The sequence below is a fragment of the Seriola dumerili genome, unplaced genomic scaffold (genome assembly GCF_002260705.1).
Source record: "Seriola dumerili isolate Sdu_G_001 unplaced genomic scaffold, Sdu_1.0 BDQW01000040.1, whole genome shotgun sequence".
Lineage (NCBI taxonomy): Eukaryota > Metazoa > Chordata > Actinopteri > Carangiformes > Carangidae > Seriola > Seriola dumerili.
The window spans coordinates 5021092-5040472 of NW_019174295.1; the positions used below are offsets into that span (position 1 = coordinate 5021092).

The 19381-nt window shown below is 42.1% G+C and overlaps 1 protein-coding gene across 2 annotated transcripts in view; it reads left to right on the top strand.

Annotated features, from left to right (window-relative positions):
* Positions 1–907: 907 nt before the first annotated feature.
* The window catches only part of LOC111217078 (cytoplasmic polyadenylation element-binding protein 4-like), a 31219-nt gene continuing 12745 nt past the window's right edge, over positions 908–19381 (top strand). Inside the window, exons 1-4 of one of the 2 annotated variants that reach the window (XM_022738775.1) lie at positions 908–1315; positions 2085–3384; positions 13843–13933; positions 18985–19035. In XM_022738775.1, coding sequence (XP_022594496.1) covers positions 2089–3384; positions 13843–13933; positions 18985–19035 — 1438 coding nt within the window. In that variant the 5' untranslated portion in view covers positions 908–1315; positions 2085–2088. The remainder of the gene's footprint in view (positions 1316–2084; positions 3385–13842; positions 13934–18984; positions 19036–19381) is intronic. The other variant, XM_022738776.1, reaches the window with a different exon arrangement.

Sequence of the window (19381 nt, forward strand, 5' to 3'; positions counted from 1 at the left end):
GAATTGTTGCTGGGTTTGTGCTTTTGAATTCAGGCTTTTCAGAAGATGATGCCAGGAGTATGTGGCCAAAATCAGTTGTCCCATTCACACTGATAAGGACGCAAAGAGAATCCAGATGCAAAAAGAGTAAATTTATTACACAAAAAGTAAAAAATGAAATGAATGAAAAAATGTGAATAAAAGTCAAAGGACAGTCATTAGCACAGTTTACAGACCCTGTAAGAGACATTAATAGGCAATCAGACTATCAACATAGGCCTGTTAGGACAGCAGAGGCAAGGGCCACAAAGTATTCCACATGAACTGGATTATGGATAATCCCTCATTCAAAACCTCCAAGATGTTGAGTTCTCCTGTACCTGAGTAGTTTTTGAGCAGTTCCACCACCTCCATGTGGTTTTGTAATCTGGTGTATGGAGCAGAATGAGTGGCCATCTTTTTTGACAGCAAATCGTTTCTGCTATGACACTTTTGTTTTCCAGACAGGTCATCGCCACTTGTACACTGAGGGAGTGTGAGATCAAGAAGCTTGGGCCAAGGATGCTTTCTTCTTTCTCTGAGGCATTGCCATCCTTTCCAGAGGAGTGTGGGGGGAGGGATGGGGGGGGGGGGGTATCTCAGCTTTCTCACGACCTGATACAGGCTGCATCGTGAAAGGACAGGACCGTGCAAGGAGGATTTTTTTTTCTATGATTCCGACCTCAGTGGGCAGTACTTACGGGTGGCATGGATGTATTATTGGTGTATGGCTGTTAAATGATGAAGAAATTGGGCGAGGTTGCCGGCGCTCCGTCCAATCACATGTCGAGGTGTGGCTCTCCGGAGGAGTGGTCAGCATGGAAAGGGTGGCGCTAGAAGCGGAAGTGTGTCTCGGCCGATCTCTCGCTGTTATTCGGCCACGGTCGGTTCCAGGAGAGAGGGGCAGCCAAGAAGCGCACAGGAATCGGCTGGCTCTGGAAAGACCCTTAGCGAAAAAAGATACTGAAATCAAACGAACAATGAACCCCATCGAGTAAAAGCTTGTGAAAGACCCGCGGCCGAATACATTACACACATTGCCACGTTAACAAAGCTCTTTGGTGATACGGTCCAGATCAGAGGCAGCGGATAGAGAGCTGTGTCATTGAGCAGGCAGGACACGTCAGGAGAAGGGAGAAAAAAAAAGCTGACCGACTGCACTGTACGAGTCAGCTATCAAATCGCCTCTGAAAAGCTTTTCCTGCCGTACTCATCTTTTCGAGGACACCACCTTGCTTTCAGCCCGGGGAAGCGTCTCGACAAAGACATCGCCGAGGTCGAAGGTGGTGATCAGAAGGTGAGAATAAATTTTACTCGCCTGTATCCAGCCTGTCCGGCTAGCTAGCATTCGTGCTAACGGTTAATAGCTAGCTAGCTAACGTTAGCAACGGATGGTAGCTAACACATCTAGTTTATTTTAAACCGCTTGACTGTCGACTGTTACCTCAAGTGTAAGGATGTATTAATGAACAACAATGTGTGACACTACTCAATGGACCCATTTCAGTCAGAGTAAACAAGTGTGTGAGTTAAATCTGATAAAATTGGAGGTTGGACTGACAGCTGTCAAACAAGGTCGAGTGCTTTTCTTGTGAACGTTATAACGATTGATTGCTAATATGTTCAACATTCATTGATATTTTGTATTACTCTGTTCTCGTTGACGTTATGCTGTGAGTAATTTATTGTTTGTCAGTCGGTTTGCGTAAGGAAACCGTCTCAAAATGTGTGTGTGTGTGTGTGTGTGTGTGTGTATGTGCCGGCTGCTTCTAGCTTTACTGGTGGCTGCCAGCAGCTCAGCTGCAGACAAGCTGGCAACGTCACGGGGTTATAATTAGCTAAAGATGTAATGTTAACTGGTTGGCTTTTGTCAACTGCCTAGAGTAATAAGGTTAGATTGTTCAGTGCAAGAATGAGCTCATTCATGACAATATTGTGTGATTATCATATGTCTAGGAATTCTCTGAGGGCGTAAAACAGACCCAACTGAAAAAAACAGATCTTTTATGTCACTAGGAAATGTCTGTGTCCATCACCTAATTGTTTCTAAATCCCTTGATCTATAGTGGAATGACTGGGGTGACTGCTAACTCAGTGCATGCCATCCTGTGTGCTCTTCTCTCAATAGGACCAAACGATCACGGGATAGCATTTGTGTGTGGGGGGAGAAAACAAATGGGGGATTACGGGTTTGGAGTCCTAGTTCAAAACAACACTGGCAACAAGTCTGCATTCCCGGTCCGAATCCACCCGCATCTGCAGCCCCCACACCACCACCAAAATGTGTCGCAGAGCCCTGCTGCTTTCATAAACAGCACCACAGCCGCAGGGAATGGCACCACGGGAGGCTCTCCCTGGCTCTTCCCTGCCTCTGCCACCCATAACAGTGTGCAAGACGAAATCCTGGGGGGCCCAGAAAAGCCCAAAGCACAGCAGCAACAGGAAATGCAGGAAACGCAAGAAAAGCAGCAGCAGTTGTCCCCTGGGAGTCACCAGGAGGGTGGAAGTGGTGGTGGGATCATTTCAGAACTGGAAAAGGCCCGGTCAGAGGAAGCCAAGACAGACAACGGCACATCTGAAGGAAGTAATGGAAAGGAGAAGCAGCTACGTCTCGAGTCTCCAGTCCTGACAGGCTTCGATTACCAGGAGACATCTGGTCTCGGGGGAACTGGCCCTGTCCAGTCTAGTACAACCTCGTCATCACTTACTGGCTTCAACAACTGGTCAGCTGCCATCCCACCGGCGCCATCAACCATCATAAATGAAGACGTCAGCTTCTTCAACCCGGCCTCTGCCAACAACGGACCCCTGCTGTTCCAGAACTTCTCACACCATGTCAGTCCAGGATTTGGTGGGAACTTCTCCCCCCAGATTGGACCGGCGGCGGCCTTGTCCCAGCACCACGCGGCTCCCCCACCTCACCCCCACTTCCAACACCCCCACAACCAACACCAGCAGCATCGGCGCTCCCCGGCCTCTCCACACCCTCCGCCGCCCTTTCCGCACAGGAATCCGGCTTTCAGCCAGTTGCCGCATTTGTCCAACAGCCTGAACAAGCCCCCGTCCCCCTGGGGTCCAGCCAGCTACCAGAGCCCCTCTCCTTCCCCCGGCTCCTCCACCTCCTGGAGCCCTGGAGGAGGCTATGGTAGTGGTGGTGGCGGCTGGGGAGGGTCCCAGGGCAGAGATTATCGCCGAGGGCTGAACGGCGGGATGACCCCCATCAACTCTATCTCTCCCCTAAAGAAGACCTTCCCTAACAACCACGTGGCATCCCAGAAGTACCCTCGAAACAGTCCCGCAGGCTTCAACCCCAAGTCCTGGATGGATGATGGAGTCGGTCGCAGTGATAACATCTTCCCCTTTCAGGTCAGTTTGCCTCTGAATGGCCTCCTTTTATGATTTAGCAGTAATTCTGGCATAGTATTCCTTTTATTAACTGTTTTTTTTTCCTGTGCTTATAGACCGAAGCGCGTGCGTATGCGCACTTTGTGTTTTAATGCTTTATGTGTGAATATTTTTCAGCGGTGGCCGCTTGCTGCCTGAATGATTAAACATTAATGTGTCATTTATGTCAGCTGTTAATTTTATTATAGTATGTGGTATAACTGCTATTTTTAGAGATGGGGGGAGGGCATGGGTTTACATGATGCATTTGTCACCGTGTTAGCGGAGAAATCAGTCGTTGGGCTCTGTACTTCCACAGCTGTATGTCCCTGATGATGACTAATGTGGCTCTGTCACTGCAGCGGTGTGTGCCACGTATACGAGCTGGGGGGTTGGTGGGAGGAGTGGGGATGCGGGGAGTTGGGAGTGAAGGGGACATCAGGATGGAGAGAAAAAGATGGGGCGCAGGATGTAGAAATGTGAGAGGGAGGATAGAAATGGGGAAAGTGAGAGAGGGTGTGAGGAGAACCATCGCCGGAATGGAAGTCTGAGAATGACAGACACTGAGATACAGTATGAAGACAAAAGTAGATACGCCAGTGAACAAGGAGATATCATTATGGGATATCTTTTATTTCAGTCAGAAATACAAAAAAAAAAAGAGGTAATACTGTAGATTGATTGACCGAGCACTATTCTTTACTCCTTTCACGTAACAGGGCATCAATCTGTTTTATTCTCTGAAATGGAACCTAATGATTTTTCAGGATTACCACTTTATTAATCACCCAGGTCGTGGCTGTCAAAGCCTAGCGACACGTTTTCAAAATGCCAGCCTATTCATACTGTAATTTTGACAGCTGGGTCCAAACACAATGAAGATGGCTTGAATAATTGTATTATCACATGTAGAAACCGCTGATCCGATTGCAAGAGGTAAAGGGAGCATGGAGATAAATTCATTTTATTGATCCAGCTCATGATTAATTGTGTCGGTTGTTACAAGGAGGCGGGGGTGAAAAGAGGGAGGTTGCTATAGGCCCAGCTAGGCCTGAAGACCTGATGAGAGCTTTCTTTAAGTACTATGCATATCCTTTTGCCTTCTTACCATTGCACAATGTTCCTTCATCTACTGACAGTTTGCTCCGTCAAATTAACTTCTGGTCAGCCATAGGTTGCCATCAATATGTCATCTTGGTTGGAGTAGATAGTGTTAAATTGTCTGGATGATTGGTTGCCTTTGTTGTTTCAGCTGCCTGTCAATAGCTTAACAATATTACTAATTGGCCTTAGAGACCACCAGTGATGGGCTGCTTTGTTTCCAGGCCATGCCCATTCATTGGGGAAAGTCATAACCTCTAATTTCATTGACAGTTTCTTCAGTAACAAACTAAAATTCTCCAAATTAGCAAATTACCCAATTAAAAATGTAGAGAGTGATGCTCGTTTTGACCTTTTTTAAGGTATTTCCTTATCTCAACTTGCAATTAATGACTCACAGTGCACCACAGGCCAAACAGTAAGGACTTTGTTCTGACATGTCTTGACATGTCTTGAGTGTTTTTGCTGAATAAATGGCAAAGCTTACATATGAGCAGCAATTTACCAGCAGATAACAGCCTAATTGTTGTGCGTAGTCATGGGGTGAGGTTCATGTCTGACCTGTACCAAATCATTTAGGCCTCATCCTTATTAATATTTTTGAGTTGTATTGTGGTAAAATCAATTTTTGACAAGCAGCACATTTAGATAAAAATCTCACTAACTTAGTTGCATCTGTTTCATCAGACCTGTGATGCTGCATCCATTTTGAGCAGTAGTGAGTCCCTTCTGTTACATCCCCATATCAGATTAAAGCTAAAGCTAGCATTGCTGTAGCTGCAGTATGTTGCCCTTGATTGTGGTTGAATCAGATCAGCTCAAGTAGCATTGTCCTTTTGCCCTCTTGATACTGCAAGGGCAGAGGGAGGATGGGCATAGAATGGCCTTACTGTGTGTGCGTGTGTGCGTGTGCGTGTGCGCGTGTATGTGTGCGTGGAAGTATAACTCATTTGCAAAGAGCAAGAGTAATAGGGAATGGATCATTTTGGTCTAGAAAAAATATAAAGATGCCTGTAAAGGAATGAAGATGTACACTGACACATAACCCTTAAACTATAAGACTTGGTTTTCTAGGTGTTGTCTTAAACTTGTGAAGAATAATTAAGTTTATTAAATTATGAACCATATATAATGTGTTTTTCTGAACCATAGGATGATGACATCGTTCTGCTCCCCTGTAACTGAATTGAAAAATGTGTCAGTTTGGTGTGAGCCTATGGATCACGTTGCAGGGTTGAAGCTGTCACTGTAGAAACCGCTGTTAAATTATTATACAGGCATCCAAGTGTCAGGTTTGTTTGTCAGAAACCTCTGTATATCGCAAAGATATTTGTCAGTGTTGTTTTTTACTATGAGTGTCTGGGTTTGTAGTTAGATGTGACATGAAAATTGCCATGTCTGTCAGACCAGTTGGCTTAGGCTATTTCCTTGTCATTCACTCCCATTTTATTACAATTGCTGAAGGATTGCCAAAACCATTAGACCAATAGCTTTGTTTTACTTTTTTAAAACTGTAATCAAAATGGTTCTTGTCAGCGCTCCTCGAGATCACGCACTGTTCAGAAGACTGATGACATACGTTGCCTTACACAAGGCACCCCCCAGGTTTGGTAATTGAAATGCCGTAGCTCCTGTAACTCCGCACTAAATGTACTCCATGAAGAACTGTTGTCACAGTCTTCCAGTAGCATTGTCCAACTGCCTCACATAGTTTCCATTTTAGCACTGACACATCAGATGAAGGATCAGTGGCTTTTGCTTTAGAACCCCCATTGTTCTGCCTGTGTGCCATCAAAGTTCATGACGGTGTCACTCTCTTTGTATGCCTTTGGAATAAATGTGATTGCAACAAACAACTCTACAGGGACTAATCAGATAGCTGACCCCCATAAAGTCGCTCTTCTGTAACATTTGCAGAAAGATATGAACATACATTAAAGCAGGAATATGCCACTGGTCACTATTTTGCTGCGTTACAACAGATAGCTGCAGAGGCAAAGATCTCTCACTCTGCCCACTTTCATGGCCATGAGAGCGATTTGTGTGTATATGAGCAAATGCATAGATGCAGTTTGAGAGCAAGACCATTTGGTGGATAGTTTATTCAAAGTGGTGTACAGACATGGCACACAGAATACTGTTGCTGTTGCTGCAGCAAAACGGTTCCGTTGCTGTATTAGAGCTGCTTTAGCATTTGTGATGGGCTCCTGTCCAGGCCCACTGCTGCTAACTGCTGGCCTGCTGGAAATTAGCCTTACACCAGAAATATGTATTTTTTTCTTTTTTTAATTCACAGAAACCCCTTCCTTGCCGTCCTCTATTCTTCTCTTTTCTTTCTTTCCCTGTTCCCTAATTCCTCACCTCTGAAATTCAAGGTCAGAGGCCTGCTGTTGTGTCAGGTGTACTGGGCTCATTTGGATTGGTAGATTTGGCCAGTGACCAGGTCGAGACCTGCAGGGCCTGAAGGCGAGTAAGCCAGAACAGGATATTGTCTCAGTAAGCTACCTGGGTAACTGCAGGTTACAGCTGCCTCCTCATTGTTTGTGTAGCTTTCATATACTGAAGACTTATACAGTGCTGTTACATAAAGGTATGTTATTAAACTGTCTCTCAACACCTGTTGTCTGACTCAAGCATTTTGTTCAACTTCTGATTGTCTGAAAAGTCGAGTATCAGTTGGAAAAGAAAGCAGAGGCTAATTCATTAAAACATCTCTTTATTTTTAGAATCAGACCTGCAGATGATGAATTGTCATCATGTGAAGGGGTCAGTGAAAAAAGTTCAAGCCAATGGTTGCGACGACTGCAAGGCTGATGAAGAGGTTCATAGTGCAGTATTTCTGGGCAGTTTTGGTCAGCCCACAAGCATTAGTATTATAACTGTACTTAATGAACATAGATGTTTGGCATTTTATTTCTCTATGTTACTTAGAGGAAATGGCCTGAGAAACCATGTCATCGCTCTTAAGTAGTGCCTCTAGAAGGAGATTTTCTTTTGCCAGTTTGTGGCAACAAATGACTTAACAATTCACCTGCTCATTAGCCTGTGTTTGGCAGGAGACTTTCATGATGAGAAGATGATTATGTTGATGCTGACATGCTTACTTTGAAGGGGAAGCCTTTCAGGTAGCCTTCTTTCCCGTATCCATGATGTACATGTACATGCAAATTCTCTTGTCCGCAAGCACACCCACAAACAGACACTCTGAGCCATTAAGCTCCAGAAGCCTCAGGTTTCAGCCATTACCTCTGGTCCTTGTCACAGTGGTGTTAAATGAGAGAAATGTTTTTTTAGACTAATGAGCGACCCAAGCTGCGCTGGCAAGCACATAACTCTGCTGCTCATACAGCCTCATTGTGCCCTTCTCACACCCTTGACAGACGCTCTGAAACAGCAAGAAAGAGAGCTGGTGCTTATGTGTGCGTATGTGCACATGCCCATGTGTGCACGAGTCCTAATTAGTCCCTGGCCTAGGTCTTCTGCACATGTGTCTTAACAAAGGCAGAAGACAAAGCAGAGACTATGCAGAAGTGTCATATTGTATTTAGCCTAGCTTATTGCATATAATAAAGGAGTCAGCTCGGTCTAAACCCCAGGCAGTCCTGTTACACCCCAAATGTACACATACACACAGTATTCAGCCATTCAGCCAGCTCGGGGTAGTAGGTTGTTTTTGACAGTTGGGGGTATTTAATGTCATAGCAGGCCTTTGAAATGCTTAGACCAGGAAGAAACATAATCACAAGCATCAAAAGCTCAACCTGCTTCCCTTTCCTGCCCTCTTTTCTTCTCTTTATTACTTTGCCTTACCTCACTATTCGCTTTCCCTCTCTCCATCATCCCCTCTCTTTCATCTGCCACTTTCCACCTTCCCTTCTTTGCTTTGGGCTTCCTCTCTCTCCCTGTTCTCTCAGGGATGTGATTAGAAGCACAAAAATAAGGGGAAAAACTTGCCACCTATGAATTTCAGATGGATGTCGAAATAATCTCACACCTCCTCAAAACCTGAAAACTCTCACTGCAGCCATATATTCTTATGTCCTTTACCCTATTACTTTCTCCACTCTTCAACCCTCCCTCAACTTCCATTTTTCATTAACAGGCAGGTGACATGGAAGATTAATGTTGGAGTTAATCACCTACAGCAAGCTGTATTTAATCATTCTTTGCTTCGCTACATGTCATCAAAATCTGTTGGAGGTTGTCCTCTCTGGTTTGTGGTGCCTAAAATTAAAACCTGTCTAAAGTTGAGAGGCTGTGTAGCCTATCTTGCAAGTAATCGGATCAGTTTTGTTGTTTCAACCTTTTTTCACTTTACAGTTAAACAAATGTAGCTTTAAAAGGTTTCATATTCATATACGGTTTTTATGTAGGGTTGTGCAGATGCCCTGTACCATCATCTGTCATTGATGTGTGACAGCTGTTGGTGGTGACTCGGGGCATGTGAAATAAGCACCAAGCTACTGTTGGGTGCTGGTATTAACTCTCAGGGGAAAATCAGGTATTTTATTACAGTGTCTACCTGTTTGGTCCTAAACAAAAACCACCATGAGAGTGAATTGTTGGAACAGCAATCAGGCAAACCTGTTTCTATTTAGCTAAGTGCTAAGTGCTAGCTCGCAATGCATCTCTCTCAAGTCTGTCTGTCTCACTAACTGAGCTGGGCAGTGCGTCTCTTGACAATGACTAGCTAGTCTCTTAAGGCAAGGTTTCATTACACTCTCGACTAATGCAAAGTGGAAAGCAATGGATTGACATTGACTACGGAATGTACATTGAATGTAAAATGTTGATTAACTGGGCACACTGGGCAATATGGATACACCGAAAAGCTTTAAGATGTTTAAAATGATGTGAAGACAAAGAAAATCAACAAATTGTCATATTTGAGGCGCTGGAATTGTCAGATTTTTGGAATTTGTGTTTGCAAAAATCCTAATTTGATAAATCACTTATCAAGATAGTTGCTAGTTAATTTCTGTAAATCAACTAATCGATTAATCAACTAAGAATTGCAGCTCTAGTATTGACCAAATGACCACAGTTACTATTTTGCCAGGTCTTTCAAGATGAGCTGGGTATATGACAGCGTATAGTGTAAGTCCTACCTTTTCACAGGAAGCAATGAATTAATGACTAAATGAATGTACTTTACACTGACCAGGATGTTAAAAAAATACCAGTAAATGAACTAGATTTTAATTACAATTAGTCTATTCATTGATTGGTCAATTGACAGAATTGCTGGTAACTATTGTGATAATCAATCATTCATTCGGAGTCTTTTTTTTTCCTTTTTAAAAAATTTTTAAGACGCCACCTTGGTCTTCGACAAAATTTGGATGGGCATTTTTCTGAATTTACGTTCATTTTATTGACCACATGACTAATCGTGAAAAAGCCCCGTTGAGAGTTTCATGCCTCCCACAAGGCTAACACAGGATTACTCCATCATATGATTTATTTTTATGTGTGGACGCTCTCTGATTCACTGAGCGCATGCGACTTTTTTGTGGTGATTTCAAAATTTATGATGCATTCATGCTTGCGTAATCCTGGTACATTACGATCAGTTCAGTACATATTTGTTAATTCAGGGTCGAACATTCAGGGATGGCGACGGGGCTTGGTAGGGGCGCTTTGCCATGCTGCACAATGCAAATCAATCCATCATGCAGACTTTTATCGACAGTCACAGTAAAAAGGGGTGTGTCTCCTCTTTTAGATCCTTTTAGCTTGAGCCAGACGGCATCATGCTTACTGTTTTTTTTCCTGCTTATCTAGTACACTGAGCTACATTTAACAGCTGCCTGCAAAGAATATAGCATGTCATGCCATGACTTCTATGTTTATACCTATGGCCTGGGGTTAGTGTGGGCTAACTGTCATAGATACACAATGACATGGACTACCTTGTAAATTGTGTTTGTTTTCCTTGCAGCTAATCTCTGTTTGTGGGTGTGTGTGTGTTTGTGTGTGTGTGTGTGTGTGTGTGTGTATGTGTGTAACTGGATGTGACAAGTGACAATGACTACGTATGTATGTATGTGTGTGTGTGTGTGCGTAACTGTGCACACCCTGCAATGTGTCAGGGGTAAGTACTTTGCTAGTCAGCTGGCCAGTTGTTGAGAGAGAGGGATGCACAAATCTGATGATTAATCACCGTCTGCACCTCCCTAGCCTAATGCTTAGCAACTGCAGAGCACCAGCGAGGCCTCGACTCCGCCATACTCAGTCCACCTCAGTCACAAAATGAATTCCTATTCTCCTGAAACAACATAATAGGATTACCATGCAGCCGAAATATAACTGTACCAAGAAGGTGGTACATAAACTGGTACCATTAACTGTAGAAATGCAGCAGGTGCCAGAAATACTTATATAAATTGCTGCCACTTACTTGAATGTATTTTTGTTTGTGTGCTTACCTGTGCTAGGCTATACTCACATTTGGTGTACAGTTTTCACAGGAACCAGTTCTTCACTTGTGTCCCCCCCCCCCCCCAATCTATGAATGTTTGGTTTATGTGACCTGAAGCAATAGCCTAAGTCCACATAAGATACTGAGGCGGATATGAGAAAATAGTGCACATGGTCTGGCCTATATCCCTCTGTTGATATTTGTTTTGAGGGAGAGTGTTCACTGGGTGTGTTCTTCTACCATGTCATCGCAGTTTTAGTATGTTCCTTTCGTCAGTGTGGGAAATCTCCTCCAGCCCTTGTGCTGGTAAAATTTTGGCTACAGCTTGGAAGTTTGGCTTTTTCACCAGCAAGTGTGCCAGACATCCAACCACGCTCTTTGGATGATGAGATAGTAAAAGTAGCTCTTGAATTTTGGGAGCCACTCTAGATGCCAGGCAGAAGATGAAAAAGGGAGTTCCCTGCCTGCCAAACTCGTGGTCATATGGTTCACTGAAACAGGTCAGTTTTACTGAACCCCCAAGCATTTGACCCCTGTGGTGTTCATGGTGTAATATTATTACACACTGAGCTTTTTTTTCCCCAGGTGGTTTTGCTTTTAGGCTGATCCTTCCAGATACTGGCCTACAGTTTGTTGCGAGGGTGTGACCTGACCTGGTTACAGGATAAATACTACAGGTTAGGCCTAGATTCATTTGTTGGAAAGACAAAGCAGTACATGGAAATTGTGACTGACTATACAGGTTGCTTACAGGTTGACATGTTGGGTAATTCTTGGCTATCCAGTATCAGATAGCACATTTCATTCTTTATCTCTGCGTTGTGATTGTAGATTTTCTTTTAATTTCTCACAGCTTACTTTAATTGATGGGTTTTATGCACACTGTCATGCTTTATTCCTCTTGTTTAATGGTAATGTGTTGCTTTTAATCTGGGAACATCAGCCCACAGTTGTCACTTCTCCCTGTCTCTTTGCTTGAGACGGGTGTGATTTCAAGTATGCCGCATAAGAGACAAATAGCGTCTCTGTTTTTTAGTCAGATCTCCACATAAACTGTTGCTACCTCTGATTGGAAGAATGCACCACTTGGCCTTTTAACTCTTGAAAAACATGGCAGCTGTCCACATTTCTCCCAAACCATGCACCAAAATTAAGCATCCGAATAAAGTTTGGAAAAAGATGCCATTGCCGAATGAGGCTTTTCTTATCTTTTTAGCAGCTGTCGTCCACAGGGTTTACAAGTGTTCAAGAGGCTGTTTTCCCCACTTAAATCTTGTAGCAAAAACCGAGATCGTGAAATGTATCCTGACTCTAATATTTTACAACCATATATCTTTGTAGTCCAGCAGCCTCGTCCTCCTTCCCCTGATCCATGTGCCAAATGTTAATCTGGTGTTATTTGTTCTTATGTGCATTTTAAAAATCACTGTTTATATAAAATGCTACTTCCTGGTTTAAAGCATATTTTTTTTTGGAAATATCTTTGCAAATAGTACTTCAAAATGATCAAGTCAAAAAGATATGATGCAGAAAGTAGGAAAAAAAAGTTTATTTCAGTTGTGACCAGACAGTTAAGAAAAAAAGAATCATGACTAAACATTTTAGTCATGATGTACGGCTTATTGAACAACAACTTGTAGCCAGAAGAGTCATGCAATATGAGATCTCTGCCACATGATTGAGGAACAGAAAACTTTTTTTTAAAGGTATTTCTGCTTTTAAGGTGGCACGCATTGGAGACTGACTGGAAAAAAAAAAACAGGGAAGAGACAGAGGAAGGAATGAAACAGTTAAACACGTGAAGATGTGGGGACATAAAGCATTTAGCACCAGTGGTCAATGTAAAAAAGAAGGGTACATATTTCATATTGTGGTCTTCAGTAGCTTTGTCGACCTAAATTGTGGTTATTTTGGACAGAAGAAGGTTATCAGTTTGTTCTCAAGTTGTTGTCAGAGGCTGCATATGTTTTTTTGGTTAAGGTGGAGTCAAGACAGAAGCCTTATCAGCATGGCACTTGTGCATGTGCGTTTGTGTAAGGGCACATGTCTTTGGTGTGTGCGCATATTTTATGTATACACAGTGGATGGGTGTGTGTGTTTACACGCATTTGTGTGTGCACACAAACATTTGCAGTATGTTTGGTATGCCAAGGATGCCCTTGTTGTGGGTGACAAAGCTGTTGCTCCTGCTTGGTTGTACTGCTTGTTTTACTGTTGACTTCTATTATACTGGCTCATTGAATAAGTGGGTTTATTGCAAACCTATGAGGATGTGTCATAAAATAATACCACAAAGATGAATTGCTGATCAGGAGTGTTTTATCAAAGTCCTTGTTTAATTCAAATGGTTCACACACCTGTGCCACAGAGATGTCTGAAGGTATTGTTTGAGCTCCCATTTGGAGGCCTTACAGAGTTTGGCCGAAGCATGAACAATTAAAGCAGAAGAAAAAAACTGTTTATCTCGGTGTTTACTTTGCAGAATATATGAGTAATCAACTTGAGATTCCACTGATGCTTATGTGAAACTAGGGCTGACTCCTAATGTATACTGTTGGTCATTCTCACTATGAAAGGCCAATGCCAAAAGTGTCAGAACCTTAAAGTTAAAAGGCCATCATGTATTTAAATAATGGGGGGGAAGGACCTGGCTGTTCCTTTGAAAAACGTATTTTTTATTAATAGCTTACCTTGGTCATCAATGTCCAGGCTAGGTTTTGAAAAAGAAAGTATATTTTCTTGTGTAAATAAAGATGGATGCTGCCTCCTCCTCTTGTGTAGGTGTGCTCTTTGACCAGCTTGAGTTAACTGAGGCAGTTGTACAGACTGCTGGTTGCCACAAATAAAATAAAAAAATTGTGTAAACTACAAGTAAAGAAAATTAAATGGTGTTTCTCTTCTTTCTCTCATCTCTTTAGGAACGCACCAGGTCATTTGACAGCTTCAATATGAACACTCTGGAGAGCTCCCTGATTGACATCATGAGGGCCGAGCAGGACACCCTGAAAGGTGAGGATGTCAGCCGCCAGTCAAGAACATGAAACACTAAGTGGCAACACCACCCTTTTTGTTTTACATAATGTTGACAAAAGAGACGTAGTGCACAGAATTGAACATCATGGTGTGCCATGGAGAAAACAAAACACTAATAAGAGAATAACCAAATATCTGTCAATTTATTTAAGATTACTTTCAAGATTAAGATTGCTGTCGAAAAATAATCTCAAATGCTTTCAATGGATTACACAGTGTTATGGCATTGAATAAAATGTAAATTGACCATCCTCTTACATGAATATGAACATAAAGATAAGGGTGTGTTATGATTGTCTCTCATTGTTTTGCACATTGGATCAGAGCTCACACATTCATACTCATTCACAATGTAAAACCTCAATTCTTATCAGAGACGCTTCACTTCCTCCACAGATCAGACATCTAGACATTGTGTGATCTTTTAGGGTTATGATCAACAATACTAGGAAAAGTTGGTGTGTGCAGCAGTCAGCTGACACCTCTGTCCTCCTACTTCCTCAACACCAAAACGTTTTCTCACTTGTGAGAGAATTCGTTGTGCCTGAGCATGGTGCAATAAGTATGACCTCTTTTTCTCATGCATTTTGAGAAGGAGAAGCTGAAAGAATAGAGGGCTGATAGATGCTGAGGCTTTGTATTTAAGAGGGGATTTGTCCGAGAGATGGAAGACTCCCACTCATCTGGACCGAAATTGTTGGCCTTCATTAGTTTCTCACGATCATGGCTGCAGAGCTGAAGGATGGTACGTTTTCTGAACACAATGGCTGCAGTTGAAAAGTCGAAAAAAAATCTCCTTTCCTAAGAAAATTATTTTTTCGTGCATTACACAATGGGTGGGGGTTAGTGATACAACATTTATTTATATATATATATCTATATATAGATATATATATATAGATATATAGATATAGATATATACAAAATTCAAAATGCTTGTTTTTCAAGATGACTCCTATCTAACTCCTAACCTAACTCCTTAAGAGAAGAAATCTATATTTATGGATTTGGAGCTCAGCCAATCATGCAAGGATTTCCAGAAGTTTTGGATCATGTCACAGGAATAAAATAGGTGCTCTGTTGTTTCCTGGACTTTCCTTTCTTAAAAAAAGAAAGTCCAGTGTACCCTGTGCTAAATGAGATAAGATAGGAAGCACTGAAGCTCCTTTCCTCAGCATTTATAGAATTTGAGCCGCTCTGATCATGGCTGCCACTTGGATACTCCTGGGTCATTTCACTCAGTTAGGAACCCTCCCAAGCCAAAAAAGACAGTGACAGCGTGAAGTTGTGGTTGGTATCAGGTCACCAGAATGAACATATTTCAATTATCTGGCATGTTTGCAAACAACTGATGCAGGCTTACAGGTGCAGTTTTGCACCTTTCAAAAGACATTAGTTTGTTTCAATGGTCACTGTAAATCAGTGTAATTTGAAGCTCTCTACCCTGTATGGATTAGATGATTACACGCCTGTACAGTATTCTATACATTTCAAAGTAGCGACTCACAATTACCTAAAAAAAGAAAACCATCCATTTGAGATTGGATTATAACTGACTTTGGTTATTGATTAATAGAGACTAGTCATTGTCTCTTATTGGCTGAACGGTGTTCAGTGCTGAACTGGTCGATGGTAACCCAGAAAATGGATTATTGAATACAGCAGGTAGCTGGTGCTGTTTATTGTTTCATAGGGTGTAACTGACAGTAATTACACATAGATAATGCTTAATTAACAGAAAGTTCTAGCTAATGGTTGAGACGGAGTCGCCTGTAGGAGCAGTTCTGGTAATGATCTTTGTTTGGAAGGAAACGCATTTGATTTCTCAAGATTTTGATTCGGGTGTGGTGCTGGAGCTTGATTGGCTTTAGACTAGCTTAAAATGTCAGCCATATTTCTTTAGTAGTTTTTTTTGCTAATCCTGGAGAACAACCAATGCACAAATTTGCTTTTTGTTAGGTTGTTGCAATCTATCAATGGGCTAAGCACCAGAAACTGATGAACTTGTATATGAATTCAAACCTCACTGTAAAAGATCTCAAAATGGCAGTGGCACAGATATTGCTTTCCTTCCAAGCAAAAGCTTTCTGTTTTGAACATTGCACATAACACATTCTTCACTCCTTGTCTCCAAATCTCAGTCATAAATTTTAGCAAATTTAATTGCATCGCATGTGTACATTGCCATGTGTTCTACAACAGAGGCGTAACCAAAATAAAACACACATACATACCCGTTTCACTACCAGAATAACATGATGAGTGAAAAGTCAAGAGTTCCAGACACTTCACTATTACCTCCTATCTATTTCAGCCTCACACCCACTGGCTGAAGCCAGTGGGTGTCTAATGTTCTGCTGTCAAACTTTAGTAAATCTTCCCTCAATAATAATAGAGGAAGACTGTAAAGTTACCTCATTAGCCACGTTTAGGTATCCTAGCTCCAACCATGCTGGCACAGATTCCTGCAACTGTTAGATCCAAGAGCTTGGCATCAGAAGACAAAACAAGTCCTCTTAAAAACCACAAGCTTCTGCTTCATTAGGAATGAAACCATGTTTTTTAAACTGATATGAAATTACATATAGTTTAGCAGAAGTACTGTTGTGCTTAACTTCCTAAAATAGTTAAATGTGAATTCTTTTTCCATTTGTGTTACAGCTCAGCTCTGCAACTATTTGAGGAAAGACTAACAGCATTTACTGCTACATTCTATAGTTTTTCCAATATTTTATATTCTATCACTGCACATTTAACTTTCCTATCACTCCTTTCATTTGACCTGCTTTTTATGCCTCTGAGCTTGTGACAGCCGTGGCTGGGTGCATCATGTTTTCGGATTGTCGGTCCGTACGTATGTCCCATTCTTATTAACATAATATCGGTAACAACTTGAGGGAATTTCTTCAAATTTGGTGCAAACGTTCACCTGGACTCAAGGATGAACTGATTAGAATTTGGTGGTCAAAGGTCAGTGTCAGTGTGACATGAACTGTGGTGATCATCGATCATCGTTTGTGCTGCTGTGTTGAAGATGTGTGTTAAGCATATCTGAGTCTGGACAAACAGGCTTGTAAACTGCAAACTGGACTGGTTGGTGGAGGCGTACAACCTCGAGGCGCCTGTATGCCTCCATCTTTCCCAAATTTGTTCTTGTATAGTACCCCATTCTCCACTGCTTTCACATGATGCATCACGCCATATCTCATCCCTTATTCCTTATCTTTTTTTGTCCTGTAGCCCTCGGCCTGCTATAAAATATTTTGCTATTTATTCCTTATTTTCATAATTCTTGTCAGACTTAGCTGTGTGCTGTAGCAGTGCCTTCAGTAAGTCCTTCCCTTTTCCCTCACAGCAAAGTAAAAAGAAAAACATAATTACAGCACATTTTCTTTGAGTGCTGACTCTTCTCCAGGCCAACTGATTCTCCCTCTCTCCTGCTCTCTGTGACACACATACATGCATGCGCTCACAAATGTAATAAACACAGACAGTGTGATTTCGGAAGCACATTTAGATACACATAGGCAGAGCAGAAATTTCTCATTCCAGCGGAACATATTGAACAAAGTGAGAGCGATGAAGCAAGGGAACAGGCGAGACAAAATGTCTACAGTAGAAGTGGCTTTGAATCGCTTCCAGCATTGTCCTGACTGACAGAAAGGATCCCTCTGTTCAGCCACCACACACACACACACACACACACACACACACAACTTGTGCATGCATGTTCTTTAACTGTTACTGTACTATACATGTATGCAGCCAGCAGGCAGTGGGATGCAAATAAGGTTCACAGAGAGGGCACACACAACCCTGCAGGAGCACAGGGATGGGATGAGCTTACGTGCCTGTGCACTTGTTCCACAGAGACTATTAAAGGCTCTTTAAATCCAATATGACACGTTCTGCTCAAATGGACTTTGATTTTGGGTGGTGCACCTAACAGCACAGATTACTAAACTAAATTACAGGAGGAGATAAACTGGTGAATTCGGTAGTGTTGTCTGGAAGAATTGTCCTTGTCTGTGTAATATGGTTTTATCTTGATTAAACCAAACATTTTACTGACAGAGTTGTATTTTGAAGCCGATAGCGTCCCGACCGTGATGAATGTGTTTGAATGTATGGAAATCTGTTGTATAGTAGCTCTTGAAGCCACGGGTGGTCCGCCCTGGTTTCTGTGGTCTGTGAGTCCCAGTTCTGTTTCATGCACCACATCTACTGAGTACTGTGGGGCTCAATAGGCGAGGTGTGGGGGAGGGGCCAGCAGATTTCCATGTGACTGAGGCATTGGAATGCACCAATCACAGGGCGGTCCGTACCCATACAACAATGGTTGTACTATTTCAGCTCTTTTATCTCATTATCCCTCTGCAGCAAGCGGGCCTTGCATAACTTTGAAGCTTGTTTGGCATCATAACATGTACTTGTGTGGGTGTGCGTGTGTGTGTTCGAGACGGGCCTGGCAATTGGCTCAATGTAAAATGTATGACATGAGGCTCAGGGAAGGAGAGAGAGGCGCACATTGGGAAAATGGAGGTGGATGAGAGGGAGAGAGATTGTTGGTGTCCCACAGATGTAGTCTCTAATGAGATTGATGTGGAAACAACACAGTGTACTCATAGCCGTCACAGCCAAAACCTATTCTGCATTAGCACTTTCACCAAACTTTTAATACATACCTCTGTGTAAGGCAGCTATTTAAAACTAAACACATAAACTTTTATAAGGAGTATGTCCTACACTGTGTGCAGAGCTGAAAAAAAAAAACAAAAAAGTCATGTGGGATATTTTCTGGAGGTTATGCTGTCAGCAGCATAGAGACTCTCCATGTATTTGCATGTCTCACTCACTGAAACAGATTTTTGCATAGAATAAGGATTCAACATAAAAAGTTGTTCTGTCCATTCGTAAAAAGACACGACAGACACGACTTTAAAACAGTTTTTCCCTCCATCTATCGCATGTAGTCATATGTAGGCCCCATCATGTTAAATGTTTCTGCTCTGTGTCTCCCCATGCAGGTCGTCTTGGGTTCCCCCATCCAGGCGGGGACAACCCTCTGCCCCTCAATGGTACGTATAGTAGCCTACCCACGTGCACTAACATTACAGATTAGACATTTTAATCATAAATCACAAGGAGTTTGTGCACAAAATGAAATAGATGATTATTTTGACAAATTCAATTAAAAATGATCAGAATGCCTTGAAAACATAATTTGATTAAATGTCAAGCAGTCATTCGTTTCACAAGAAGATATTACTTTTTAAATGGAGTTGGTGTTCTACATGAATTAAAATTGCTCATTAATCTGAAAACATGCACCCACCTGACAGGCTAAACAAAAGGTAAAAAATAAAAAAATTAATTAATCAAATAAATGATTAATAATTTTGATGTTTTTTTTTTTATCATTCC